The sequence below is a fragment of the Chroicocephalus ridibundus genome, chromosome 18 (genome assembly GCF_963924245.1).
Source record: "Chroicocephalus ridibundus chromosome 18, bChrRid1.1, whole genome shotgun sequence".
NCBI classification, from domain to species: domain Eukaryota; kingdom Metazoa; phylum Chordata; class Aves; order Charadriiformes; family Laridae; genus Chroicocephalus; species Chroicocephalus ridibundus.
Window position 1 is genome coordinate 2647063 of NC_086301.1, and position 22849 is coordinate 2669911.

At 51.4% G+C, this 22849-nt stretch overlaps 2 protein-coding genes across 3 annotated transcripts; one reads left to right on the forward strand and one right to left on the reverse strand.

Annotated features, from left to right (window-relative positions):
• Positions 1–1682: 1682 nt before the first annotated feature.
• Positions 1683–10943, reverse strand: POU2AF2 (POU class 2 homeobox associating factor 2). Its single transcript, XM_063355444.1, has 5 exons — positions 10807–10943; positions 7999–8108; positions 3750–3792; positions 2700–2998; positions 1683–2075 (listed from the first exon to the last, which is right to left on the reverse strand). Exons 1-5 carry the CDS (start codon positions 10814–10816, stop codon positions 1683–1685), a joined length of 855 nt encoding a protein of 284 aa, XP_063211514.1. The 5' UTR covers positions 10817–10943.
• Positions 10944–13759: 2816 nt separating this feature from the next.
• Positions 13760–18940, forward strand: HINFP (histone H4 transcription factor). Of its 2 annotated transcripts, XM_063355543.1 has the most exons (9): positions 13760–14151; positions 14354–14580; positions 14775–14886; positions 15181–15333; positions 15939–16016; positions 16108–16228; positions 16340–16478; positions 16776–16900; positions 17592–18940. In XM_063355543.1, the coding sequence occupies exons 1-9, from the start codon at positions 13989–13991 to the stop codon at positions 18112–18114; spliced, it is 1641 nt and encodes a 546-aa protein (XP_063211613.1). In that variant the 5' UTR covers positions 13760–13988; the 3' UTR covers positions 18115–18940. The 2 variants fall into 2 exon arrangements, with proteins under 2 accessions (XP_063211613.1, XP_063211615.1); XM_063355545.1 differs by lacking the exon at positions 14775–14886 and having other exon boundaries at positions 15944–16016.
• The last annotated feature ends 3909 nt before the right edge of the window (positions 18941–22849 follow it).

Sequence of the window (22849 nt, forward strand, 5' to 3'; positions counted from 1 at the left end):
AGGGCTCAACTAGCAAAAAGAAGGGCCCAGCCCGTGGGTGGGTGGAGGTGAGATTTGAGGCACAGAGGGCCGCTGGAGTTTGCTTTTCAGAGCAGGTCTGAACAAGGCTGGGGAGTCAGGAAGCATCGAGAGGGACCCAAGCCCTGCCAGGACCAGAGCTCGGGGGTCCGGCTACAGACCCCAGTGGTGTAGAAGCAGGGGCTGCAGTGAGCCCCTGAAGACATAACTGAGCTCTGCCAGTCATGTTGCAGCAGCACTGCTGGTGCTCTGGCTCTCACAGCTGCTTCTCAGCTGCGAGGGGTCGGGGGGAGAAGTCTGTCCAGGTGCAGCCCGTGCAGAGCCTTCACTTTTGGGGCAGCTGCCAAGATCCCTGGGAGCATTCGTTCCATCCTTTGATGCCAGAACATACCCTGGATGGTTTGCGGGTGCCTAAACAGCTAGGGAGGTGGTGTCTGCCAGGTGCGGGCTGAGCAAGGGGCTTGTATGGCTGCTGTGTGCACACTGAGGTGCAGGGACAATCCTGGGCTACAGGATTAGGAGTGTCAGGGATAGTGCTAGGTGATACACCTGTAAAAGAAAAGGCTTTGTGTAGAACGACTGGCGTGGTCTGCTTGGCAGCTCTCTGCAGTGTTGCTTACAGGGGCCCCGTATTGCTGCCTGTTTCTCAGTTCAGTGCTGTGTCCCCAGTCCACATGCCCCCGCAGAGAGGTGCCTGCAGGATCCATGGCATGAAGCAATGCACTGGTCCCGATCCTGTGACCCTGGTGCCATGTATGATCCCTGGAGGGTGCTGAGAAGGCTCCAAATGCCCCATCAGCCCCAGGATTTGAAGAGAAAAAGCTAGGAGAGGGCCTTAAAGCATCCCGTCACTACACACTCTCAGGGCCTGGAAAGCTACTGTTCTTCCTCAGTGAGGCTTTTGTTGCTGCTTCTGTGGGTGCCAGGCTGGGGGACAGGATGGCACAAAGGGGGCAGCCTCCGCCGGGTATGGAGGCAGCAGGCGGGACTGGCCGCATCTGTGCGGGCTGCACAGGACTCCTGTGTGTGCGTGTTTGTGTGTGCAGAGCTACCTCTAGCGGCCATGGGGCCCGGCCAGGCACTGGGACTTCAAATCAGCCTTGTTCCCAGTTCCAGCCCCAGGAGGGTGCCTCTGGGTACTCTGGCCATAACTGTTGTCCAAGACAATGCCATGTTCACAGCATGTTAGCGTTAGGCACGTACATTTATGCTGCTAGGTAACAGATACCATTATACAGACTCTGTGCTGTTAAGGAGGGCTTCCCCCAGCTCCTCCCTTGCTTCCCAGCCTTCCCAAATCTCTTCTGGTAACGTTGCTCTGTAGAGGTAGTTTAAGGTTTAGAGCAACCTGTTTTCTCAGCATCTGAAAAGAAGTACCTGAGATCCTTGTTTGTAGAAAAGGCCCATAGAGTGCAGATATTTTTCAAGCTATTTCACTTGTAGCACAGAGGGACTGCGAGCAACAACTTTCATAAGGCACTAGAAGGCACCACTGTAAGCTTCATGTGTTATTTCCAAGTGATTGTATTTCTAAACAGAGCATAAAGCATTGCATGTTATTAGCATCCTCTGTTTGAAGGACCAACTTCAGGAAAAAAGCATACAAGTAATTAATTTACTTCAATAATGGTCCATTTTTCTTTTCCTCTAGTTCTTATCTCTCATCAGTAAGTTCTCCGCCCTTCGTAAGTCCCCCAGATGGGACTTCCATCCTCTTTTGCCCAGGCAGAGTTATCATGAAGGGGTGGCGTCTCCAAGGACTGCTCTGGTGAGAGCTGGCTCATTCTGGAGGTAAGCTCATTTGCCACAGTCATGAATGGTGAGGAGTAAGATGAGGTGGCAGCGTAGCTGGGGGAGTAGTGGACATCTTCAAGAGGATGCAGAGGCTGGGCTCCGGGGATGGCTGGGGTCCAACCTGTGCTTCGGTATGGGGAAATGCCTCCGGACTCATGTGCAGAGAGGCAGCTGGCGCTGGCAGGCAGTGCTTGCAGAGGGTCTGAGCACGCGCCATCCAACGGGCCGAGACTGTCAGGTGAGGTCTGCTCCCAGGGCTCTCTCTGCGTGGAAGTGGGGAGAGAAGGCAGGAAAGACCCTTAAGAATAAAAGTTTGTCCTGGAGGTAATGGCCTATCTAGCTTGGCTTCACCAAGCCAAGCTATCTCCAGATCCTAGCTGGGAACACTCACAAGGGTTTCTGTTGCTCTGGAGCAGTATTTGGTGCTAAAACCATTGAAAGGAAACATCCATGCTGTCAATAGTGGGGAAGGCCTGGAATAGGTTCCCGTGGGACTGATCAGCCGTGACCCTGCATGGCCCAGGAGCTCTACCCTGGGAGGGGGGGTGTGAAAGGAGCCAGCAGCAGGGATGGGGACAGGCAACAGCTTGGAGCTGACAAAGGATATTTCTAGAAATTTAAGGACCTTAATGGAGTAGTTTTTTGGGGGAGCAGGGAAGGTTGTTAATTTAGGAGGCTGTCTCCAACAGGAAGAGGGGACAATTAAACAGAGGACAGGAACAAAGAGAAAAACCATTCCCTCTCAGCCCTGCCCCATCTGCTGTGTGCTCTGCTGTGGCTGTCTCCTATGACAGCCACATCCTTCCCACATGAGTCCCCCTGTCTTAACCCCAGCTTTAAATTGGGTAATCTTTCATTGGGTGGCTGAGAACGGTAGACTCACTCACTAGTAGGAAGTGCGCTGTGTCATTAGGGAAAGATGGCAGGAGAGGGGGCACAGAAGAAGGGCTGAAGAAGGAGCTGGTACCAGCTGTAAGGGGAGTAGCACGGTAATCCCCATGTTGGTCGGTGAGATATGGGTCCAGAAGTGCCGGGTAGCCCTGAGCAGCAGAGGAATCGCACGAGAAGGGCTTGGACCCTAGAGGAGATGGGTAGATGTCACTGACAAACTGCTTTGTGTTGTGGAAATCCAACTCAGTTGTGAAGGATCTCCTGACGCCGTAGTAACCAGCCACGGTAGATGAGCCTGTGGTAGTCAGAAAAAAAAAGGGTTGGCTAAAGGGAAACCATAATAGCAGCACCTGGGGAGCCATGGACAGCTCTGCAGGTGCAAAGTAGAGCCCATTTCTCTTTGTCATCACCCAGGGCAGGAGTCAATCCTGTCTTGAAACAGGTGTGTTAGCCCGAGTGCTTTTAGCACGTTGGGCTGCCCTGATCTAGTTGATGACCTCCATCTGCAGCAAACCCAATGTGCTTTGGGAAGCTTCAAGTGTGAGGCCAGGAGGAGTGAGGTTAGTTTTGCCAGCCTTTGCTTCTTCCTTGCTCTGCTGCAGCCCTTGGGGAGGAGGATGGGCTTACAGTTGCAAAACCACCAGCCTCTGTTGCAGCCTCAGTCCCCTTTCCCTGCCCAAGAGCTCAAGGGACAAAACAGGTCAGCTCCTGGTTTTGTACCTTCTCTCTCCAGCTCCAGGGAAAACTAGAAGACGCAGAGGGAAAAGAAGGGGTTCTGCATGGCACCTCTATCAAGAGAGGTGGGAACTGCTTTCATTTCCTCTCTTTCCTTTCTTTAGGAATTTCATGCAAGATTACAGGGGCCTTTCTTTTATTCTCATTGCTCCTATTTTGACTCTTTTGATTACTTTCCTCCTGGGGTCTCTCTGAGGGGTGGCCCTGCTCCAGTGCTCCTTTGCTCACTTAATGTCCTTTGGTGGAGGAGAGACAGGAGCAGTGTCAACTGGTATTTATCAAAGGTATTTATCGGTGGATGAAAACCTCACCTGGCATTTGGACATATGGTGACTGTGGTGTGCTGGTGCTGCCCTGCAAAAGATAAAGATATGTTAAAAAATGTTTTTTCAAAGCAAGGCAGCTCTCTAAGCATGTAGTTTGGGAAGGTGTTGGCATAATTCAGATGCACAATTTGAGCCTTGGTGCTGTCAGTATGAAGAGCTTAACTACAAGATTGCAAGCCTGGGGCCTCTGAAGTATTAGCAGATGTAGGCTAAGAGATTTTGAAGGTCTTGTGTAGAGCTGATAACAGTAGAAATATCAAGATAACTGGCTTCTTTCTCATTTACTGCAGGGTCCCTTAATGCAGGCATAATGCTGAGCAGTTATTTTGATGTTGGCACAAAACAGGTCTTAACAAGTTGGTATCTAAGCCCTTGGCTGGTGAAAACGGGCAGATTCTGCGCTGTCCATGTTCTAGCCCAGCTCTCCTGTGCTGTGTCTACCTGCCATGGAGCCGCTTTAGCTGGCTCTTCCTAGCAGAATGAGCAGGCTGTGTGTAGAAGGCAGTTATTTCTATCCCCTCTTTGGGTGCTACAGCAATACTGATAATAGTAATCTTTCTTGGTCCCTAGATAAGGGAAAATTAGCCCTGAGTGAACCTGGTGCTCATGGCGGGAAATTCCTTACAAAGCACTGGGCAAAGGCATCTGTTCTGAGCAGACCTCATACATGGAGTTTCATTGAGTTCTGTCTCTGGACCTCCAAAACTATAGAGCAGAAATATAGTGCCCATGGCTGCATTTACTTCAGCTGTGCTGTCACCCTGGCCAGTGATGGTGGCATGCTATTTTCAGTTTGCATAGCACAAACAAGAGGTTCCTGCCATAGCAAGCAACCAAATTTAGAGGTTTAGATTTGAATTAAATTTGCCAGTGCTAGGACTTCCTTTTACTGCTGAGGGAGGTTTGCAGCTGCTCCCTGCTCCATCATGAAAATGAGCTCTGAGCCCATGCAAGTCACATGGGCTGCAGGAGTGATAGGAGGTGTCAGGAAGGAGTCCTTTGGCTTGTGGGCAGATGAGAGTGTTCACATTGCAGGGTCAGGGCTGGGGCTTGCACCTGTCTCCAGCTGGGCCATTTCTGGCTGCAGACCTCAGTGAAGATCATAGCCGCTAATGCGCACTGCCCTGCGAAGCTAAAGCCTCCACATGCAAATCTGGTCTTAGCAGACACCCCTCTCTCAGCATCCATCTCACTTTGGTAATACCTTCTCCTGCTTCAGGGGTTTTCCCCACCACCTCCTCTCCCTGCCCATGGCTTTTGTACCCTGCAACCAGTTTGTGTCTGCATTCACTGGGGAGGAATCTCTTTGAAAGTAATGGTGCAGGCCTCTGCACTAGTGTTTAGACCCCAGTCTCAACACCCCACTGGGAAGTAGTCTAGTACTATCATCAGGCATCCCTAATGCTGTGTTTGAGGAAAAAGTTGAGTTAGGAGGTACAGGCGGTGCAGATGCTGCCTACAGATCAAAGGGCTGCAGTGATGAAAGCTGGGATGCTTTGCTGGGGAGACAGGAAGGTCCTGGGCACAGCTGCCAGCCCAGCATTTCAAATTTGGAGCATTTCAAATTACTAGTGCACCTAAGTTCATCTTTGATCCTGTCTGGCTAACAGCCACTGAAACTATCCAACTGTGTGCCATAGGCAGCAGGTCCTCTTGCAAACACCTATGATGGATGGCCACCGAGCTGACATTCGCTGCAAGGGCTTTGCCTGCCTTAAGTCAATTGCAAGAGCCTGCAGCAGCCCATCTTTGGCCTTCATCATAGCAGGCACCCACATGCTTGTAGAGACCTACATTTCACTTGTCTCCTGGCTCCTTATTAGGCGATGAATGGCTTGGCTTAATTGAAGCCCATTAGTTCATTTCCTCCCTGCATTATTTCCTTTTAGTGCTGTGGGACTGGGGTAGCTGGATCTCCTGCAACACATCAGTGTGTCTGTTTAGCATCACTTGAGCCCATAGCATATTCAGCTGTTGATAAGCCCGGTCTCAACCTGCCTCGCACGTGACCAGGCAGAGATACTGGCTGTGTTGTTTCACTGCCTTGGTAACCCAGGAGCATTGCTCAGCTACAAGGCTGCATTGGGGGGACTAAATGTAAAGGATCTGGGTCAATATAATGAACTGGTCCTGCAATGGGGACCTATGGTGCCCTTTGACCTTGCTTTGGCTTCAGCATGTCTTCTTTCTGGGCCAAATCTGTAGTACAGCAGCTGAAGTAATAAAAATCAATAAAAGCAAAGGTTAGTCTGGGCAGGGCACCTCACTGGTTTGCTGACAGCAAGATTGCTGAATGATCTATCCCTGGCCTCTGAGTGCTGCTGGGCATAGTGCTTCATCTGCATACCTACCAGTTTCCCCGCTTGAGAAAAGAGGGTAATCCTCTTATCATGCAGAGGGTAACTGCTTGTTCATGCCTACATAGTGGACAAGCCAAAGGAAAAAAAGTCAGACCCTTCCTAAAGCCCAGGACAAAGCCCTTCTGCCCTGCAGCTGATGGGAATTCAGAAGTCGAAATCGTGCGGTTTTCATCACAGTACACACTAGTTTCCTATCATTTGATGTGTGCAGGGCCTGGCTGTCATGAAATTGTTGCTGCCTCAGTAAGCAGCCCAGCAGCTCACCTCTGATGAGCAACGACCTTTCCTTAGCAGCACAGATCTCCTCCATAGACCTCCCCTTGCACAACAAAGGCTTACTGATTTTGGAGAAAAGATCATGTTCAAACAAAAGATGCAGCTAAATCACACTGCATCATAAATATACAAAAGGGTGTTCAGTTATCTGCCGTTTGCTTTGATTCTGGATTATATTATGTCAGATAAACAGAGCTGCATTTACAGCTGTACTTTTCATGATATGTTTGAGGAAATGCGGATGTTTGCCCTGCACAATAATTTTTCATCTCTTGTAGGGAATAAGCAACAGGGCTGATTTTGCATTAGATAGACGCACAACTGCTAAGCTTTGGAATACAAAGCAAAGGGCAATAAGGCAAGCAGCAAGCATTTTACAGTTCCCAGGGCTTTTGATTGCAGCCGTTGAAGCTGCTGCCTCCAGAAGGGGAGCAGATAAAGCATGATAGTCATCAACCAGGAGCTGTTTTCTCAGTGAGTGCAAACACAGCCGTTGCTTCCTGCTGCTCCCCAAAGCAGTTTTCGTAAATGCCTGCCTTGTGGGAGCATGTTTCCCAGTGACTGTCCATGGCTGGGAGGGTGTCTTCTGCCTTTCTGCATTAGCTGAAGGCTGTGAAGAGGTCTATGGCTAGATCTTGCTTTGGTTGGTAATGCCTGTGCTGTTTTTCTGCCTGTTTTGTTACACAAGCATGAAAGTAACAGCAAGAAATATACTTGCAAGTCACTTTGAGGTCTCTTTGTTTTCCTAAAGGCAAAAAGCCTGAGGCGAATGGCTCACGGGGGAAGAAACTCAAAACTACTAATGTGTGTCTTCTGCTGCCAGTAATTCAGGTCTCTGCTCCCACTGTTTCCTTCCAGGACACAGTTTCAACAGCTTGGCTGCATCCCCTCATCTCTCAGGGGCCCCGTTGCTCCCAGTCAGCCTGGAAGTGAAGTGCTGCTGCTCGGTAAAGGTGAGTCTTGAGAGCACACAGGGAATGTCTTATTGTGGCACGGGATGCCACATGCTGGCACCTGCAATATTCTGTCCTCTTCTGGGGACAGCATTGCTTTTTTGGTGAGTAATTGAGAAAAAACAATGTAGTGTACTATAATTTGACTTAGGTGTCCTGTTGCCGTAGAACCACTTTGAGAAGAAATCATCTTTTACAAACTGATGCTTGGCCTCTTTCCAGACCATAACATCACTGCATCTCCCCTGGCACTCTAGTATGCCAGAGAGGAGCTGAAAGGAGCACAACATTCAGGGAAGAACGTCTATTTTTGTGGCACTGAGTTGCTCAAGTGTAGCTAGTGAGAAAGGAATCTCACTTGAAAAGGTGTCATATGCAGGATGTGAAAGGACTGAGAAATTCAGCATTACTGATTTGCTTAAAAAAATAAGACTTTAATCCTCAAAGATTCAGTGATGTAAAAAATCAAGGAGACACCTGTGATCTTTTAGGGAAAATGTTAGTGTTGCAAATGTTTTTGCTATTCCCTGTCAATACTGGAAGTGCCCTGAACTCAACACAAATGCTCTTTAAACCAGAGGATTACATGCCGTGACTTTTCTAGCTTAAAAAAAAAAAGGGGGGGGTAGGGGGGAAGTGACTTACACTGAAGCGGGAGCCACTGCTCTGCCTGGATCGTTTTTCGGCAAGAAGATCTTTGACTGTGTGTTTCACTCGCACTCCTTGGTACACCCTTTTGCCAAAATCTGTAGGGACTGAAGGAATGAAACGAGCATTAGAGGAGTTCAGTGAAAGTGTAAAGCAGCTAGAAGAGGTTATTACAGAAGAAGGAAATTCATTGCCTCTGTACACCAAGTTTGGAAAGAAGCATATAAGGTTGATATTATTAATACAAAATCATCCCTTAGGAGCCCAACAGTGAGGGCTGCTCATTTGCAGAGAACAAAGACTAAGGTGCCCTACCCTGTATTTTAGCACTGGGTGCCGTGTGGTTTCCTTGCGGCTCCCTCTGTGCCAGATATGGCTGGCTGATGGGTTTTGCCTTTTGTTTTTCCGAAGAGAGCTCTGGGGGATCCTGCATTTCCCCTTTGGGTCAGCAAAATTTGGTTTAACTGTACAGCCCCTAATGCTTTCTGCAGAGATGCTGTGATTTAACCCCTCCTTGCCCTTCTGGAGTTGCTGGCTTTCAGCATGTCCCTCTGTGAGCTTTGATCTCAGTACTGCAAAGGTGGAAGTACCCCAGACGGTTGGAGTGGCTCCTCTGAATGGGGTAGTGAATTACAGTGTAGATCTCGGGAAAGGAAAAGGAGCTGACTGCTCAGTCTGCTTTGTATCCACAGCAAATACAGACAGGTACTTGGGGACTCTGTTGTTTTATCGAGGTTATCGATGAAGGCACAAAGAGGGGTCCAGTGTCTCAGCCATGTCACCCAAGAGGCTGATGGCAGGCCTGGCTCTGTTTTCTTGACCTGCCTGGAATACAGCACAACCTGTCCATAGGGTCTGTGGGACTTGGTGTGAGGCATCTGTCCTCTTCCTCTGCCTGGGTAAAGCTTTGTGAGATCTGTGTCGTGTACAGGTGTTTTGGCACAAGTGAGGGCAGATGGGTAGGAGGTACAATGCCATGGACAGCTCTTTTATCTTGGCCAGCAGGCTGTGCCTGAACAGAGAGCTCACACCTGTGGGGCCAGGGAGGAGTGTCCACATGGGCTTTTATCAAAATCTTCCAGAGAATAACTTAACTTTGAAGCTAATCCCTTGGAAAACAGACAGCTGTGTTTTCCTGAGGGTACACAAACAGCCATTCCACAGCTGATATGTTCGATCTCTAAAATCGTGATTTATATTTTGCCCTTCTGCTTTTCAGGATGTGTCATTTGGCTCCATTTATCACTTTCATTCATGTGGTGTTGTGTCCCCAGGTGCACATACGCATGGAAAGATTAGAAAGGCAAGAGCAGAGGGTTTAAAGAACACAGCATCATAAGTGCTAGCTTGGGATTACCCCAAATGTTTTCTGTTGGGCCATGGCAATTGCAGTTTTGGGCAACTGCAGTTTGGTTTTGGTGTTTGAGTACTAACCAGAGAGACTTCAGCCAAGACTGGGAACAAGGCAAACACATTGCAAGAGACAGTGCCCCAAAAAGCTTATGATCAAAATAGTCAAAATAGAAGTAAATGCCATGTCTGCATATCAACCAGTGGGTATCTGTGGAGAAGCCAGGACACAACCAGAAATGGATATCAACTCTTGCAGCTGAAAGGAAACTGCATACTGAGGCTGGCTCTTTTCCATGGCCCAAGGAAGAAATCTCCCTCACGCAGTTCCTGTTGAGGGCTGTTTTACTGAAAGCAGTTGGAAGTACCTGATGCGCACATGTAGCTGGAGCTCAAAAGCTGTGGCAGAGCAGGTATAACTGGAAGAAACAGCTATACTTTTTGGCATCGGAAACTATGTATCTTTGCATGAGAGTTCCTTTAGAGATAACAGCATTGCAATTTGATGGAAAAGTCTGAACTGTATAGCACAGTTCATTGAGCTCCATCATGGTTTGATACCTGCGATAACTCATGCAGCCTTCGCTAGCTGCATCCGGTTGAAGATTCAGACCTTGATTCAGCACTGAACTTCTGGAGGGACTGAAGCCAAGCAGACAGTCTTATGTTTAATTTTCAGAATGGGCATACTTATAAAATAGCACCACTGTAAAAGCTGTGAGCAGCTTTTATTATTTTATTCTGCAGTCTGATACTGCACAATCCTACAACCTCTTTGTGTTAAATGATCTTATTTCTCTGTGACTGTTTCTAGCAAGTGTCTGATGTTCTGCGCTTCTGCAGTCCTGTTTTCCAAATGCCTTTACTATGGTCTACAGACATTAGAAAAACACTTCCACACCTTCTTACTTTTACACATGGGTGCTGGTGCTATTGAAGTTCACTCGTATACTCACAGTTATTCCCCTGCTCAAATGCTTATAAGTAAGCAATGTAATGGCTCTCTCCTCTACCCCTCTGTTTAACGTAGCAGTCTAGCCTCACATAACTAAACCTGTTGCTTTCAGTGAGTTATTCAGCAGGATCTGATGATGAGCTATTAAAACTCCAGATAACTCTGCTATTGGCAGCATCAGGGAAGGGAATGCTAATTTAGGCCCGAGTTTATATAATTTTCAAGCAAATTGAATCATATTTCACAGCACTTTGATCTAACTGCCTTTTGGAAAAATACTGCATTGTGAAGGAATATAAATTCAGTCTAGAGAAGGCAGAGCATGCTAATAGATACTGTAAAATTCTCAAGACATTAAAGATGCCACACATTGATTTTAGACAATCCTTTCTGCCTTTTTTTTTTATAATATGCTGAGGACAGCATGGTGTGTTCTTTCCCTGATATTTCCATGAAGATGCATCTTTACGCTTGTGAAAAGTCAAGGTGCTGAAACTCACCTGTTTCCATTGTCGTCACTGCTGACAAGTCCCAGCTCTCAGATTCTGTAGGACTTTGCAGAAGGGCTGTCTGTCATGAGCTTCCAAGACCAGAGTGAAGTCAGTGCTCATACTCCACTGGTGAAGTTCCAGCTGACCTTGACGGAAATGTTTTCTAAAATTTAGTGATGTCTCCACAATAGCTTGTTTGGGATTTGCTTAAATGCAAATCTCTTGATGCGCTTTCCACTCCAATTTGCATGGTCAGTGTGGATCATTCCCAAAGAGTCTCTTTCCTGTCTGAGCTGACATTTCATGGATGAAAACTGAGCTGAGTTTTAGGGACAGAAAAAACTTGGGTTAAAGAGAAAGGCTGGTAAGTCTTGCAGTGACGAGCCATCTCCTTACAGGTGAGGAACCTGGCTGAAAAAACAAGGCTTGGGACAAGAGCATCTTCTTGTAAGTGTGAGATACCCGTGTGCTGTTGAAGATGCACACAGCAGGCCTTACTTGGGGAGTAGTACTGTCTGTTTTCTCAGTGTGTTAAGGAAATCATTTTCACAGCCTAGAGCATTTTTATCTCAGTGCTTTTCCACACACGCTGTCCCACAGGCAACCTTTTGGGTACCTGGTGCCTGGGTGACCTTCCTCCACCTCCTTCAGGCTGCTCCCTCCTTCCCACGTCATTTCCACTGACCAATGCCTCTGGGACCCCACAGGCTAGCTCGTGCATTGCACAGTTAAAACTGGCATCCACTAGCACCTGTGGGGAGAAGAGTAATGCTCAGCCAGGGACAGCAGGCTCATGGGGCTGTCAGGAATATCATTTAGCAAACCCACATGCTTCTAGGGGGAAAGCCAGGGTTTGGTTCTCTGTTATCAAGCACAGGGTCCCCTTTCTGAAGGTCTCACCTCCAGTGAGGTGCCAGGAGGGGAAAGAGCAGCCAGAAAAGGACGTGTTCTTACACTGCTGCTGGACCCAGATTAAAGGGACCTCTGGCCAGGCCTCCTATAGCCATTCCTCTGTTCCCAGCCTCTGGATGGTAGCAAGCCAGTTTCTGCAATATCTGAACCAAGAAGCAGAATTAAGCCTTTCATTCAATTCTTCTTAGCACTGTAGCTTATATCCTAGTTCTGAAACATATCCACGTTTGCTCTAAGAGAGCCATTTTCCTGCAACATGGCTAGCAGAACCTGTCAATATGGTGAGGACAGGCTGTGGTGAGGCAGATGATCTCTAGAGTGTTTTGTGTACAAGAAGAGTGGGCTGGTGTGCAGTATTGCTGTGCTCATCTTACATGAGCAGGACAAGACTGGCGCCAATACGTTCTGTAATTAAATATTTCTCCTTTTGTGGAGTCTGCTGCCAGCTTGCGGGTCTATTAGGTAATATCCATCCCTCTTCGTAATCCCATGCGCTTTCCCCAGCACTGGCCTGGAGATTAATTTGGCCTGTTACGTGAACTGCTTTCCTGGGGAAGGCTATTGGGTTTTCAAGTGTAATTGTTCTTCAGAAGAAAAATAAAAGACAAAGAGCAGCAGCTGGCAAAGGCTGCATCTGTTCAGGCCATCAAAGCAACTGGGGAAGGCAGTGCTGAAATAACATCCTGAATAATTCCCAACATTCTTAACTTGCAGAACAACTTTGGTATTCTGCCTGTTCAGACACAGAGCTCAGGACCAAGAGGACATCACACAATCAAGCTCATGGAAGACTTCAGCTCCTGTGTACAGAATCTTTCACCACGTATGTAAGCTTTCTTATATAAGACGGGTCTTATTTTGCCCCATCCATTTCTGGCCACCCCCTCCTGGTACCCACAGGTGTCTCGGATTTGGCTGACAGGTAATAGAATGGGCAGGAAGCACCATGTGGGTCAGGGGAGAATGCGCAGATGTAAAGTTGCAACAGAAGAGGGCTGTCTTTGCTTTGTCAGCAATAGGCTTGGTTTGCCACCTGCCTCCTGGCAGGCTTCCCAGGTAGTTTTGTCTCCTGTGCCGGATGTTTATATACTTTGGTCAGGATATACAAGCTAAATCCCAGCCCCATTCAAGCTAATAGCTTTGCACTGTCTAACCAGTCCAGGTGTTTTCTGTACTGATTAAAAAGTAATTGCATTGAAAACAACAGATCCTGCAGAAAACAAACAAAGAGATAAAAGCTCAGCCAGCCTTCTTTTAGATGAGATCCATCTCTTACTTTACGTTTTCATTTGAAAAAGCATCAGGCACAGCTTTTCTGTACGGTTTAGTGAATTTGGGCACGTGCTTTCCATTCACACCAGAGAGGAGAGCCAGTGTGTATGACAGGAGTTACAGAAGCAACGGTGTATTGGCGAGGCATGCTTTGTGGCACATTTTATACAATCCCATTTGGTTTTAGCGTGGCATTTACCTGTGCCAAAGCAAACTTTCTGACAATTGTATCTGCGTTTTGTCTTACAAAAGCCTGGAACAGCAGATGTAGTAGTCAATGTATGTTTGTTTGATTCAATCTGTCTTCTCCTTAGTGAGTAAAGAGAATTATGTTGCATTATCTCACAGCATGAACTGCAATACCGATGGGTTTTGTATCCGACGCTTGGCTGGGATGCCCAGTTGTGTGGCTTTTGACCGCTGCGAGGACTTTCTCGTTTGGGTGAGGGATGATTCTGGAGGCACCGGGAATTGACATATGTGGCAGCAGAAAACCCTGTTCCACCACAGCAAAGCCAGGTCCCGTGCCAAATCTTAACGTAAGAAAGGCGGTACCGGCTCCCGGGAATAGGGATTTCCCCGGACCGCACTCGAGTTATTCCCGCGGGTGTCGGAGAGGGGTGCCCCGGTCTCCTGCCGGTCGGCCCCCAGCGGTCTGGGAACCTTTGTGCGCCGGCGCCGCTTCCCGGCGGGCCCGCTCCGCCGCTGCACAGGCGCGGCCTCCTCCTTGCGCGGTGATTGGTCGGCGGTCCGGCGGGGGCGGCTGCTATTGGGCGGGCGCGGTCCGTTGGGTTCCGGCGTCCCCCGGCGGGGCGGGCCGAGGGTGAGTGGGGCCGGGCGCCCGCTTCGCCCCGCTCTGCCTGGCGTTCCCCCATCCTGCCTCGCCGCGGTGGCTCAGCCTCCGGCTTCCCTGCCCTGGCCGAGGCCTGCCGGACAGCGTCCGGGCCGATTTCGGGCAGTTGGGTGGCCGCCACGGTGAGGGAAGCCCCCGGCGTCCGCGGCCGGCCATGCCGCCCGCCAAGGCCGGCGGCAAGGAGGCCTTGGTGCTGCAGTGCGAGTGGCAGGTGTGCACCTACGTGGCCTCGAAGATGGAGGAGTTCTGCGAGCATGTGGCCCAGCACCTGCAGCAGCACCTTCCTGGCGAAGAGCGGGACGAGATGGACCCTCTCGGTAAGGAGCTGCCCTCCCTCCTCTCTGAGGTAGTTCACTGTCAGAGAGTCTTTCTTTCCCAGAGGAGAGCAGCGCAGCCTGTTGCAGGACTGGACTCTCATGAAAAAAGCCGTGGTGTTCCTCTCTCTGGGGGAACCTGAGCTTTAGTTGAAGAGTTTCCATCAGATCGTTATGGCCTGTATACCTCCTGTTTGTGTTGCAGAGGAATACACGTGTTTGTGGCAGGAATGCGGTTTCTGTTCCCCAGAGAGCTCAGCTGACCTCATTCGCCATGTCTATTTCCACTGCTACCACACCAAGCTGAAGCAGTGGGGGCTGCGGGCCCTGCAGAGCCAGTCAGATGTGAGCCATTGCCAGCTGGACTTCCAGAGCCGCAATATCATCCCTGAAATCCAGGAGAACTTTATGTGTCTGTGGGAGTACTGTGAGGTGAGAACAGGGGATCCAGTTTCACTTTCCTATGTGTTATCTGTGATGTGGTGGGAGAGCTGCTTCTGTCCTGCAGCTCACCTGCATGCCTCCCTCTTGGCTGTGTTTGTACCTTTGTGAAACCTTCTGTTGTGCTATGGCTGAGCTCATGCTGATCTTTTCAGCCTGTTTTGTCTGCCCCTGCTCCCCAACAGAGATCATTTGATAATCCTGAGTGGTTCTATCGGCATGTGGAGGATCACAGCTTCTGTTCGGAGTACAAGGCAGCAGGGAAGGAGAACCATGTGGTTCTCTGTGGCTGGAAAGGTTAGTGGGTGCTTAATATTGAGCTTTTCATTTATATTTAATTGGTACCTAGTAGAAAATGCTGCGGTTTAATTTTTTCAATAATTTTTCTCTGCAGTGATTGCAGGGAGGGAGACCCATGCCAGTTGAACACTAGTGATCTCACCCTGCTGTGACCCTGGTCCGTGGGCTTTTTGGAGCAGGGAGTTGATCCTTGCTAGTCAAAACAGAAGCAAGAAGCCTGCCATTTAGTCACATTGTGGATCATAGCTTATGTGTGAAGGATCTTAATGGCATTCTGTTGTTTCTGTTTAGACTGCGATTGTACCTTCAAGGGACGCTGCAAACTGCGGGAACACTTGCGCAGCCACACGCAGGAGAAGGTGGTGGCCTGTCCTACCTGTGGGGGGATGTTCGCCAACAACACCAAGTTCTTTGACCATATCCGCCGTCAGACTGCGCTGGACCGTAAGCTCCTGCGGGCGTGGGAGGAGTGGGTTGTGAGCAGTCCTCTGGCTGGGACGCTTGGTTTGCTAGAGCTGCCTGTTCTCTGTGAGCAAAGGGCATGAGTGAGCTTCGCAACAGCCTGGCTTCTCTGATGACTGGGAACTCAGACACTGATGAATCTCTGGGAAGTGTCTTGCAGAGGCAGGAGGGTTGGAGGCTGACAAGGTTGCACAGGGCTCACACTGCTGCAGCCAGAGCTGTTCCTTCTGCAGGGACCCAGGACTGAAGTCAAAGGCAGCAGCTGGGCACTTGCAGCAGCACTGGGATTTGCTTGTTGAGTTCCCTTGTGCTGTGCTGGTGATGTGTATGCGTGTGATGGTTGCTCCCCAGTTCCTGCAATGGCAGCACAAGGAGGCTGTGCAAAGGGGAGGCAGGTTGGCCTTTGCGGGTGTTGGGGTTTTTTTTGGCTTTGGAGTCAGTGTCTGGTATCTCTGCGTGGAGAGAAGGGTTCCCAGCTGCACTGTAACTACCTCTTTTTCTCACTTGCTGCTCTTTGCGCTGTTCTCTCTGCTTTGATCTCTTTTCTCACCACCCCCTCCCCTTTCTCCCTGACCCCGATGCTGCAGAGCAGAGGTTTCAGTGTTCTCACTGCTCCAAGAGATTTGCCACCGAGAGGCTGCTCCGTGACCATATGAGGAACCATGGTGAGTAAAGGCTCCTTGTCCCAACTGAGGCTCTGAAGAGTGTGTGCTCTCCCTTGCTTTGTGGTAATGTTTTTTCCATTCTTTCACACAGTGAACCATTACAAGTGCCCTCTGTGTGACATGACCTGCCCGCTGCCCTCCTCCCTGCGCAATCACATTCGATTTCGGCACAGTGAGGAGCGGCCATTCAAATGTGACTACTGTGACTACAGGTGAGGATCAGGGCTTTCCATCTTCTAAGACTGGTGATGGAGAAGCACACAGAGGCACGTGTGTATATGTTCACGTGCATTCAGCTTTGTTCCCTTATAATTTCCTTTTAGCTGCAAGAATCTCATTGACTTGAGGAAACACCTGGACACACACAGCAAAGAGCCAGCCTATCGCTGTGAGTTTGAGGCTTGCAGCTTCACTGCACGTTCCCTCTGCTCCATCAAGCTGCACTACCGGAAAGTCCATGAGGTAGGAAGGGAGCAGAGGGCTATTCTGCTGTGTATTTTCTCCCAACGAGGCTAAGAACTGCTAAGTGCAACATGCTGTAGAGAAACATGAGCAAAAAAGCTAAAGTCATGTGAAGTGCCCCAGGCTGACCAGGGGCGTAGGAATGTGAGGTCAGGTTGCATTTCTTTCTCACTGCTGCAATGATATGTCATGTCAGTCTTCTCAGGGAACCTGATTCCTCCTTCCATGTATATGTGTGGGTACTAGGCCCTCTCATCAGGCTCGTGGGGTATTCACATCCTTCTTTTTGCCCTTCAGGGTGACTCAGAGCCCCGGTACAAGTGCCATGTCTGTGACAAGTGCTTCACACGTGGAAACAACCTCACTGTCCACCTCAGGAAGAAACACCAGTTCAAATGGCCCTCAGGGCATCCTCGATTCAGGTACTTTCCATCCTTAGCTCCTCGCTACCTGCTCTCTAGTGCAAAAGACAGCTGGAGCTGCATTCTGTGTCTTGCTGGAGCAGAGACCTAGCAGTGACGGGGCTCTGATGTTTGCCTGTAATGGGCTCAAGACCCGTTTCCCAGCGGCTGGGAGGCAGTGGGCTGCAAGCATCTGGTGGGATCTGGCACAGTGACAGAGCAGTGCTGGGTGGCAGCTCCAGCAGTCAGTCAGAGATTAGGGGCAAGGGCAGCTGCATCTGGTGGGATGCTTCTGAGCCTGGCAGGGGCCAGGTCCAGGTGTCCTGCTCTAGAGAGAGCTGTTGCAGATCAGTCTCTTGACCGATGCTTCTCCTGCATCCTCTAGGAAAACCCAAAGCATTTCCAGAGCCTAAAAGCTGGTAGGGGAAGAGGATGGACTTCAAATGCTCCCAGCGAAGCAGAGCGGTGGAAGAAGATGGGCTTGGGTTGTGATAGAGGCCTGGCAGAAAGCTCAGAATCTGCCACATAGATGTGCTTTTAGGGGTAGGGGCTGAAGGGTTTTTATTTTACTTGCCTGGTATCATCTATGTAGTGCTGGGCATTGGAACCTAGAATATAGTACCCTTTCCTTGGCTGCTGCTTTGGGCTGCTACCTATGTCTTGGGAGGGGCTTGCATGACCGGCTTCATTACCCCTGCCTATCTTTGCTCAGGTACAAGGAACATGAGGATGGCTACATGAGGCTGCAGCTGGTGCGTTATGAGAGCGTGGAGCTGACAGAGCAGCTACTGAAAGACAGAGAGAAACAAGGGGAGGCACTGGATGGCCCAACTGAGTGTGTGATGCTGTCTGAGGGTGAGGGCAACCTGCAGGGCATTGTTCTGGAGGCCCCGGCAGAGGCTCCCCTGGTAGAGAACAGTGTTGCTGAGCTGCAAGTGGCCCCACTGTGGCCGGCACCTTGCTCTGCAGACAACCCTGAGTCAGCACGGCCGAGTGCCTTCCCAGGAGCAGGGCTGTCATCGGACCAAGAGCCCAGCACCCCAGCCAATCCCATCATCCATGTGGTGAACCGGACCAACGAGCACGGGGAGAGTGAGACTGTGTATTACGTCATGGCCAGCACATCCTCAGAGGAGCAGGTGGCAGCACCCAGTGGACTGGCTATGGAGCTGGAGGAGAATGTCATGGACCGTCTGCAGAAAACAGCTGAGGAGCTGGGCATCCAGATCGTGTGAGGTGCTCACCTGCCACTCTGCACGTGGAAAACTTGAGGTTCCACGGGTTGTGCTGGTGGGGAAGGTTGGGAAGTGCTTGGGGGCTACGACTGAGCTTGTCTTCACCTACCTGGAGCTGGCTAACTTCCCCCTCTGCTGGCCCAGCCTCACTGGCTGCTGGTTCTGGTCAGCATTGGGGAGGGGGGGAAGGACAGGTCTCTCTCAGTTCTGGGTCAAGTGATCTGAGCTGGAAAGAGCTGTCTGTCTTCTGCTTTTGGGGTAAGGGACTAGCAAGCTTCTCCTACCGTTCCAGGAGGTTTGGCCTTAGCCTGACATAAGTCTTCCCCTCTTGGTTACTCACTGGTGATGTGGTCCCTGCTGCTGTGCAGCTAAGTCGTCAGCCCTTGCTGAGCCTGGTCCTTGGCTAGGATCTCCCCAGGCAGGATGGTATGCTGAACAGATGCTGCGACTGAAGCCTCTTCCCTGGGGAGATGTGTGGCCCTTAGCGGGCTTGTTCTCCCCTATCCATACTTTGGTCTCAAAGGGATGGCACGCTCTACTTCTGCCTTCATCAGCACTTTCCTGTGCGTCATCTTTCCTAGGCCATTCAGCTGGTGCTGTTGGTGGTGTTTACACCACTGATCCTGTTACACCGCACTGATCTCTGTGAGGAGAGGGCTGGAGGTGCTGTCCTTTGCAGGCTACTGCTGCCCTGCAGCACTGGGGGATTGGGAGCTTCTTACTGCTTTTGTCCTTCTCTGGGTTTCCTCCCCACATTGGGGTTTGGGCTCCTGGTTGGGCAAAGTGGACTTTGGCAAGACAAATAAAAGTTAGACTGCCAAGCCAACCAGTGTCTGGTGTCTGTTTCAGCCCCGTCCCTGCCAGCCGTGGCATGTTGTGGTGAGAGGATGAGACTGAGTTGCCTAAACCCTGGAGTGTGGGGAAGTGGGCGCTGAAAAGCCACAGGGATCTCTTGACATGTCCTATGTGCTGCCCCTTGGTGCAGCTGGTGACTTGCCTTGGAGAGTGTGTTGTTCCACATCCCCAGAGGTGTCACTGGAAGGCCAGGATTAGCTCTGGCACTCTTGTTCCCTGCTGTCCTCATGTGGGTTTGATTTTTGCTGCCTTCTTCAGGGCGTGAATGTCAGCTGACTGCAATGTTATTTTTTGAATATAGGCAGTAGCCTGAGCTTGTGAGCAGAGCCAGCTTGGCCTTTGTCGAGTGATTTGGATGAGGATAGCGTGAGGCTGGTGTCCCTGGAACGACACTCAGGCCCTCACCACCCTGTGTGTGGAGATGATGGGCCCAGATGGAGGCAAGGAGGCTGCTGATCTCCTAGGCTGGACAAGGACTTTTTCCCCTCGCTTCCTTTCTCAAGCAGTTCAGCAAGAGCTGTTGGAATTCCAGGTTAATGAAGGAAATCACTTTGTGCTAAATCCTTAGCCATCTGCTCGCTTTCTAATTACAAACATTGTCGGTGTGATTCGTGGCTGTGCCCTTGGGTTGGGGTGATGAGAGCAACCCCTATGCCCTGGGTGAGGGGCTGGAATGAAGGGTGCAGAGCTGCCTGCTGCAGGCTGTGTGGGAAGGTTTCCTGGGGCTTGATCCATGTGTGAAGGCCAATGTGCACCCCTGCCCCCCAAAACTGCTTTCACCAAGGGCATGCATGCAGAGTGCCTCCCATGGGCCAGTGAAACGCATTTAGGGCCATGCACTGGGCGCATTGTTGTTGGGCTGAGGCAGGGTGGGAGGCAGCTGGCTGTCCTAGCAGTCCTGCAAGCATCTGCAGGAGGATGCTTGTGGCCCTGGGGAGGGTATCCCTGGGCTGCCAGCATACAATGTGGCCAGGCCTTGCCCAGCCTTCCCTGCCCATGCCTGGCCCTCGCTCCCTGGTACTTGGCAGAGCTGGGCTGAGGATACCTTCGAGAGAAGGGCCTCCTGCCAGGTTTGCATTCGCAGCGCTTCCAGCTTGGCCCTCTTTCCAACAGGCGGGCCTTGGGGGTCTGCTGCCGGAGCCACGGCTGCACCTGCATAATCTCACACTACAGCACTCCTGCACTACGGGAGTGCTAGGTGCTGGGAGCAGAGGCGAGGCTGTGGTGTCTGGGAGGAGTTGTCCCTTTAAACACTGGGTCTAGGGAGGGTAATCTGCCAGAGATTATCTGCTAGGGAGAGGATTGGCATTAAAGGGAACGTCTCCTCCCTTCCCCCATGTCCTACAGCATCCCCTGTCCTGTGTGTATGGAAACCAAGTTCACTTTCTCCTGGGCAAGCAGAGAGGGGGCCTTTGATTTGAGGGGCAAAGGGAGGAGGGCAGTGAGCGCTATGGGAGTGGGCCTCCTCTTCCTCGCCGTGCTGGCCACGCTGGTCTCCTGTGAGAACCTAGAAGGTAACAGAGTGCTTGGGGGAAGAGGGGCTTACAGGATCCCTCAGAACTGCTGGCACCTGGCTGGACCGGTCTTCCCCAGTACCTTTGTCATGTCCCTGTGCCGAGGCTTGGCACAAGGGAAGTGGGAGCTGGTTTGCAGAAGAGCTTGGGGCCACAAGTGGATGTGCTCCTCATGACAGCAGGGGTGGGGGGTGGGCTGAGACGAGCCTTCGCTGGGGCTTGTACCACCTCTATGTGGGTGTCTGAGGGCTGGGGAGGTGGTGGGAAGGGTGATCCTTGGCCCCCTGCCCCAGCCCTGCTCTGTCTTGCTCCCTGCAACACCAGGAGACCTGGATACTTACTGGTCTGGCACAGCGCCCATCTGCTTGGGGGGCTGCAAGGGGAAGCACAAGGAGCTGAAGAGGAGCCAGTGTGGGAACGGCAGCTGCTGCTGGCTGGGCTACAAGTCCTTCTGCCGAGGTACAGCCGGAGGGGGAAGTTTGCGGAGGGGTGCCCTGGGGATGGCTGCAGGGCTTGGTGCTGCCAGTCTGGGGAGGGCAGGTTTTGTGCCATGCACAAGAGCATGGAGTCTCTCCAACAGCCTGGTCCTTGGGCCACAAGGGGAAGCAGCCTGGGGTACCCACAGAGCCTGCCCAGCACCCTGGTCCTTGCCCAGGACGCGCAACTTGTCTGAGTGCCTCCCTTTGGGCTGCCGTTCTGTCGAGCAGGCTGCACAGAGCAGAGCGCTAGCCCCATGTAAACCTCCCTGTCCCCAGTGAACTGCGGGCGACCTGAAGCGGACTTCAACTCGGTGGTGCATGGCAACGACTGGTGGGTTGGCTCAGTGGTGCGGTACAGCTGTCGGCCTGGATTCCTGCTGCTGGGGGACCCGGCCAGTGCCTGCCAGTCCGACGGCCGCTGGACGCCCAAGCCCACCTGCCTCCGTGAGTACTGCTGGGTGTCACGCTGAGCTCGAGGGGACACCCTGCCTGCATGGGGAGCAGGTGGGAGGGCTACAGGCATGCCTCCAATCCCTCTTTGCCCCCAGCCTGCCGCAGGAGGGCTCTAGGGCTGGTGGGCACCCTGTTAAGTGCTCTGGTCCTGCTCTTGCAGGGATCTGCCTGCGAGGTCGGATTGAAATCAGCGAGCGGGATATTACCGGGAGGTGTTCCTCGTCTTGCAGCACCCAGGCCCACCTGGGAGCCTTCCTCAACCATGGCTGCATCAAGATCTCAGCCTGTGTCACCAAGCGCTCGGGCTGGGCCCGCTGGTTCCTGCGCTGCGACATCTGCGAGTGCGACTGCCATGTCCCATGTGGTGAGTCCCAGTGGTGGCTGCCCACCTTTTGTGAAGGCCTGCCTCGCTGGTGGGAGGGGCTGGCGCAGAGAGCTGGGGGTTGCCAAAAAGCTTAAAATCTGCTGCTCTTGCTTTCCTTATAGCTTCCTCTGCGTAGAGCTGGGCTGTCCAGGATTGTGGCCGCTGGCCCCAGACCAAGGGAGGCTTCCACCCTGGATGTCTGCTTCCCTTTGCCACATGTTTCCATCACTGTGCTCCTTCCATAAGCTCTGTCCATCCTAAGGCTGTCATCTAAGAGGAGAGGAGATGTTCTGGACTCACTCTCTCGCAGGGCTGCCTTCCTGCCTGGCTCCATCCTGTGACTCTCCAGGGGCAGGGGATGCTCTGTGGGCAGTAGGCACTGGGGAGCTGCGTGTGTTTCCTGCAGCTGGGCTTGGGGATGTTGGTGTCTTGGCCTCAGTTTGCCCGGCTGTTTCCTAGAGGAGGCTCGTATCCCCTTTTAGTGGGGGAGGTAGCATTTGTGCCTGCGCCCGTTACAGAAGTATTATCCCATCTGTGCTGCAGGTTGTGATTCCTCCCTGCCAGGTATTTCCTGCAAACAGGCCAGGCTCTGGCCTGAGAGGTAGATCTGCCCTATGTGCTTGCTGCAGCTGTCAGGCAGAGCTGGAGCAATCTTCAGTGGGGTGCATTTATGCTGATGCTGGTACCCGGCTTCAGCCGGGAAGAGCCTTGCGCTTCCTGAGGACAGCCCTGGCTCCCTCTGAAGCAGCAATGGAAAAAGACAGTGTTTTTATTCCCCCAGGGAAGCAGAAGGTGATCTGAGCACGTGTGATGGGATTGCCAGGGGAGCTGGAGGACCAGCAGTACTGCTGTGGGTAATTAAAAATATGTTTACAGGAAATCACACAGGTTTTCCAGTTATGCAAAGAGATTCTGCTGCCTGCTCTGTCCCCAGAGCCCTGGACATACGTGACAGAGCCAAGATGGGTTCCTTCTGCCACTGATACTGTCCTGGACACATGAGCCACCATAGGAACACTGTTATGGTCAAGGCCACTGTAGGAAGGTCCTAGCTGGGGACCAAATGGATG

Coding starts and splice junctions, on each gene's coding strand:
- POU2AF2 (XM_063355444.1), bottom strand. Junction 2,999..3,749: donor ACCATATGTCCAAATGCCAG/GTGAGGTTTTCA, acceptor TGACTACCACAG/GCTCATCTACCGTGGCTGGT. Junction 2,076..2,699: donor ACACAGCGCACTTCCTACTA/GTGAGTGAGTCT, acceptor ACTTCCACGCAG/AGAGAGCCCTGGGAGCAGAC.
- HINFP (XM_063355543.1), top strand. CDS start 13,989: ATGCCGCCCGCCAAGGCCGGCGGCAAGGAGGCCTTGGTGCTGCAGTGC. Junction 14,152..14,353: donor GGACGAGATGGACCCTCTCG/GTAAGGAGCTGC, acceptor TTTGTGTTGCAG/AGGAATACACGTGTTTGTGG. Junction 16,479..16,775: donor ACTACCGGAAAGTCCATGAG/GTAGGAAGGGAG, acceptor TTTGCCCTTCAG/GGTGACTCAGAGCCCCGGTA.